Source organism: Palaemon carinicauda, chromosome 5, assembly GCF_036898095.1.
Source record: "Palaemon carinicauda isolate YSFRI2023 chromosome 5, ASM3689809v2, whole genome shotgun sequence".
NCBI classification, from domain to species: domain Eukaryota; kingdom Metazoa; phylum Arthropoda; class Malacostraca; order Decapoda; family Palaemonidae; genus Palaemon; species Palaemon carinicauda.
Window position 1 is genome coordinate 44,300,972 of NC_090729.1, and position 5,933 is coordinate 44,306,904.

General features: G+C 36.2%; 1 protein-coding gene across 1 annotated transcript; it reads right to left on the reverse strand.

Moving 5' to 3' along the window:
* Positions 1-2,957: 2,957 nt before the first annotated feature.
* LOC137640865 (uncharacterized) lies at positions 2,958-3,356 on the reverse strand. The gene has a single exon (XM_068373326.1). It carries the CDS (start codon positions 3,354-3,356, stop codon positions 2,958-2,960), a length of 399 nt encoding a protein of 132 aa, XP_068229427.1.
* Between the last annotated feature and the right edge of the window lie 2,577 nt (positions 3,357-5,933).

Consider the following 5,933-nt stretch of genomic DNA (forward strand, 5'->3'; position numbering starts at 1 on the left):
GCTGCTCAAAAATATGGTCACAGGTAGTCATTCTCATCAGTAGAACAGCCCTTCACACCCGTTGGTGGATATGCACTTTCAGTCTATGGCTCGACAAAATACAGGGGATGTTCCTCTTACCTGAGAGAAGCCTCCCTACTTGCTCCAACAAGACCACTCTGGTGCTGATACAGTAGATATATTCATCAAAGATGAAAAAGGCTCTCGAGCCCTGCTCTACACAAAACTGCCAATGTCCAGGTTAAGCAGTAGATCACTTGAATCACAGTTGCAAGTCTTGTTCTCACACGTAGCTTCACAGGTAAACTGCCTTCCACATTAAGAAGCAGCTCAATGACAAATTGTATATATCATCCAAGGCAGATCAGCAGCTCCAGAGTCTTCAACGGCCTTGAACTCGACTCTCGAGAATACTTTAGAAGAGTCACAAGTCACCTCTCCTTACAACACTCCCAGTCACCACAAAGAAAAATAAATGAGTTAAAAATTTGCCAAGGAAGTAAAAATACTGAGGAAGGCCGCACTTCAAAAATGCACTCAATAGATGGCGCCACAAAACTTAAGCTTTTTCAATCAAAGCAAATTAAACATTACATTTAAACCAAAGCAAATTAAACACTACATTTAACCAAAATATATGTACTAATGTAAAACCAACAGCAAAATACTTAATTTAGCTTTACAAAATTGTAAACAAAATAAAAATGAAAGCCATCAGTGCAAAAAGGCAAAACAACAAAATTCTACTTTAAAATTACGTTACTGCCTGACATGGTGTTAATTTGTGTTGCGAAATTGTGCCGTAAACCAAGAGTAGTAAAATTGAGGGATGAAGGAATATCTATTCCTATCCCTGTCGCCCCCAAGAAGACTGCATTGCCCGCAACCAGAGGAAGGTAATTGATGAGGATTTGTGAAACTGATGTTATGATTTTTTTTTTTTTACTTTTGGTAATCTGTATATCAGTTGCAGAGGTCTTAAGAAGAAATGAGTGGAATTATTTATATTGTATTGTCTACATTTTTACTGTCAATATTTAAATTTTTATTTTTTGGTGGAAGATATGCTATTTTTGGGGGGTGATATATATATATATATATATATATATATATATATATATATATATATATATATATATATATATATATATATATATATATATATATATATATATATATATAGGGCCTTTTTTGTGCGTTATAGTGAAAGTACTCGTCGACCATTTTGATGTTTATTTAGTCGAAGGTCACTGGAAAAATTACATACAATGAAAAATTCATAGCGACAATCCTTCAATTAATCTAAGGGAAACAAAATATTTGAGGAAAAACCCTATTGTATAACACATTTCAAATCATCAATGTTTTATTGGAAAAAAAACTCTATTTGTAATTCCTTTGTATTCTATTTCTTGCATATTACACATTTTTTTTATTAACATATCCAATAAAGAACTCTGGTATGATAACTTGATTATAAATTCCATGATACAAGGCAAGTGAATCCCTTGGTTCTGCTATACATCGAATCCTTAAGAAATATGCACCAAGCATTAATAGGCCTTATTAAAGTCATGACAGAATTCCACTAAATAGTTATTCGGTCTGTGACATGTTTTATCTACCCTAACCCCTTACGACCTCTATTTTCCCTCATTAAATTGTAAAGACTTCTTGATAACATCCTTTACTTACCGAACTGTTTGTATGCCCACTGCAAATACCGTTCGTCTATGTCCCCTCGTGGACTTCTGACAAACCCTACCAAGGGAATGTATCGTTAGCAAGAACACCCCTCACTTTGTTTTCACTTTTTATATTTCATTATATTAACAACTCTCTTTAGCTATTGTTATTTAAACAGCAACTCTGACACCCCTTTTAAGTCTATAAATCTCAAAACATTGTGATGCTTACCTTTAGAATTCCATCCAAAAGTCCTAAATGTGGACTTCCCTAACACATGCGCTTGTGAGGATGACTTTGTTTGAAAAAACGCTTGAAGCTCTCCCAAGCTCTTGACTTGAGAGGGCAGTGACAGACGGACCGATTGTTCCTTTTGTTTTTGTTACTAACATATAAAAGGTGTCCTCCATAATTTTTGTTTCTGATGGAAAGCTCCTCATTTTAATTTTCTTATTGTTTGATAAAGTGTACGCCTCAATTAGTGACCGAAATTCATTTAAAAATTTTGGATTTATTATGAACAGTCATTCAAAGTTGCGCATGAAAAAGTAAAGTTCCCCTGAGTGAGATTTCCCTGCGGTAAATTTCCCTCTGTTTACACCCGTCCCTTTGAAACCTCTTGATTACATGGTTAGAATGCTCATGATAATACTGGATGACCATATCTGTCAAGAGGCCCTTATATGGCAAAATAATTGGATGCCTTTCGCTCGGAGAGATATTTGACGAAGATAACCTACCTCCAATGCACAGAAGCCCCCTTCTCAGGATTGGTTTCAACCTTCTTAGGGAGCTAGAAACCCTAATAGTACCTCCCTTCTCAAGGCTCTCTATCTCTATCTTGTAATCAACACGCTGTGTTACCTGCACTAACACCGTCTCTGCCAAGCTTGTAATTTCGGTGGAAAATGCATATCTAGCTCGCTGAACAGCAGCATATGTTTATAAATAATGTACCTATCAATTAGCAACAATCAACCGAAAGCTCTAAGGAGCTTGATCCACCTGGAATAGTGGTGGATGATTTTATACATACCTGTTTGCCTGATGTCCAACCCAATCCTATAACTAATTTTTTGGTAGCCTCTACTTCCTGCTGGTCTTATCTCACGCTTAACTTCTAATCCTTCTACACCATCTGACATTTGAGCAGGCTCAGTTGGCCAGAAACACTTCTCATTTAACAAAAACTCCGGCCCTTTTCTCCACCTTTCGGACTGCTTGGAAAGTGTTGCATTGTCTGCTGGGTTCCACTCAAAGTTAACATACCTCTACTCTTTCTGATCACTGCCCTCCCTTATCTTAGAAACACGGTTTGCCACAAATGTCTGGTATCTGGCATGATCATTCCTAATATATCGCAAGACGGTTGTTGAGTCGGTCTGATAATAGACCCCATCTAACCTGAAATCTATCATGGTCAGAATAGTGCTTCCAAGTCTTATGGCCAGTACCGTTGCACTAAGCTCTAGGCAGGGCACTGAAACATGCTTCAATGGTGCTACCCTGGCCTTTCCCGTGATGAATCTGCAAAATATTTTTCCCCATGGATCCGAGACCCGCAAGTATGCCACTACTCCTAAAGTCATGACGAGGCTGATTCCCATGGAATAACCTTCAGGCTTCTTGGCACACTTATCCTGCTGGTATAGCTCAGCTTCTTTGCCCATGCCTTGATGTGGTCCGTAGTGTCAGAGTCCAGTTCCATGTCCCAGGCTATCTTTAATCGGCAGAGGTCCTGCATGATGACCCTACCCTCGATTAAAACTGGCGCCAATATACCGAGCGTATCGTAAATCGAGACTAGGGCTGACAACAAATCATGCTTAGTCCTTGGAACTAATACTATCTCTGCTCGGACACCAAATTCATCAGTGGCCAAGTCCCACTGTACTCCCAAAGCTTTTGTCTTTTGTGACTCTCATCCATCTATAAGCTCTGAGGTGTTCCTACTGTACCATTCCTTTGGGATGGATGACATAACCTCCACACAAGGGCTACTGAACTTTGTCAATATAAGTCTTATGCACAAAAATCAGTTTGAATACTTTGATTATTTATCACAAAATTTAAATCCCCTCTATCATGCAATGTGAGACTTTCGTCTATATTATGGTTTTATAATAATATCATATTCTGTTTTCATCAACTAACAAAACTATCTATAAGTTTTGTATGTTACCCTTTTATGTTTAAGCCTTTTTTTATAAGTAGTAGGTTGCCCAAAGCACCAGCTATCCACTGAGATACTACCACTAGAAAGTTACTCGTATTTGGTCCTTTGACTTGTCAGATTGTACTACACTGTATTTATCTCTGATTAATGCTCATTCTTTCTATGCCAACAATCCTACACATAGTGCGAACAGTGTCGCCTATCATATACACATAATCCTCTTTCTCCATATTTCTGACACCACAAACATAACCTATAAGCTCTTCTTTATTCAAGTAGTTAAATGCTACACTGTAATTACTCAGTGGCTATTTTCCACACTATTCTATTCACATGTTTGTTTTTTCTTTGTTCTTTTATCCGACACTGGGCTATTTTCCCTATTGAAGCCGTTGTGCTTCTAACATCATGCTCTACCAACTTTGGTTGTAGCTCAGATAATAATAATAATAATAATAATAATAATAATAATAATAATAATAATAATAATAATAATAATAATAGTTAAAAGAGTTTCTATGATGGATGAGAAGACCTTAAGAAATGGTAAAAAAAAATGTAATGAAATAGTTACTGGAAACGAATGACCTTCATACAGAAAGAAGGACGAGTGAGGAAAGGAAATAAGGAAAGTACAAAAGAAGAAATTAAAAATTAAAATAAAATTTTCCAATAAGAGTAACAACAATAAAATAAATTTCTTATATGTAAACTATAAAAACTTTAAAATAGAACACGAGGAAGGGAAATAAGATAGAATAATGTGCCCGAGAGTACCCTCAAGCACGAAAATTCTACCCGAAGACAGTGGAACACCATGTAACATAGGCTATTGTACTACCCAAGAGAAGAGAACAATCGATTGATTTTTTTAGTGTCCTTCTACTAGAATTGCTGCTTACCAAAGCTAAAGAGGCTCTCCTACCATTAACAAGAGTAAAGTAGCCGCTGAACAGTTACATTGAAGTAGTTAACCCTTTGAGCGAGGAAGAATTGTTTGGTAATCTCTATGTTGTCTGGTGTATGAGGATAGATGAGAATATGTAAGAAATAGGCCAAACTATTCGGTGTATGTGATGGTTAAAAGAAAATGAGCCGTAACCAGATAAAATGATCCAATATAATACTGCCTGGCCAGTCAAAAGACCCGATAACTCTTCACCTGTAGTATCTCAATGGGTGGCTGGTGCCCTGGTCAACCTACTATCTGTTAAATTTAATAAATGATATGCAACAGATGATATGTTGTTTTATGGGCGGTCAAGCGTTGATAATCAATTGAGTACGCCATCTTCCTTACAAATAAACTATTAGATATATTTTCTCTAGGATTGCAAATCATATAGAAAAATATAATCTCTCTCTCTCTCTCTCTCTCTCTCTCTCTCTCTCTCTCTCTCTCTCTCTCTCTCTCTCTCTCTCTCTCTCTCTCTGTCATCAGTAATCTATAAGTGCTAAGAGATTTAGTTCAATTTACGTTTAAAGATTTATTGAGCAAAAACGGAACCTAGAATCTGTATATCTATTTTCAGAGTTGATTCAGAATTCATTAACTTATTGTTATGTCATGGTTCAAAACACATTCTCTATTAAGTTTTGCAATTAAGTAAATGCGTATCACTTTTTGAGGCCATGCCATCATATAATTTACATTAAGGTTTACCTCACCCTTTTTCATAATGTTATATCTCTAACCTGATGACGCGTCTTAGATATTTTTGATCCCCGTTTAACTCCTAAACTAACCTGTCTCTTCCCAAACATCATCATGATATTTTCCCAAGCAGTATACAAATAGAATATAGAATAATTATATCAGATTGCTTATTCAAATCGTGAACATATAACTTTCACACTATAAAACAGAATTTTAGCACAGATTCATTACAAAAAATTACATGTTGCGATACATAAAGTGTCTTTTTTTTAAGCAAATAGGTCATGTTTGCATTTCTAACTATCAACGGCATATTGTTTACGTATTTGTTTGTTAGAATATTATAATACTTATCAATCATTTATGTCTCATCATCATCACCTCCTACGCCTATTTTCGCAAACGGCCTTCATT

Bases quoted from the DNA above. Each gene is read 5' to 3' on its own strand.
- LOC137640865 (XM_068373326.1), bottom strand. From the start codon at position 3,356: ATGGGCAAAGAAGCTGAGCTATACCAGCAGGATAAGTGTGCCAAGAAG.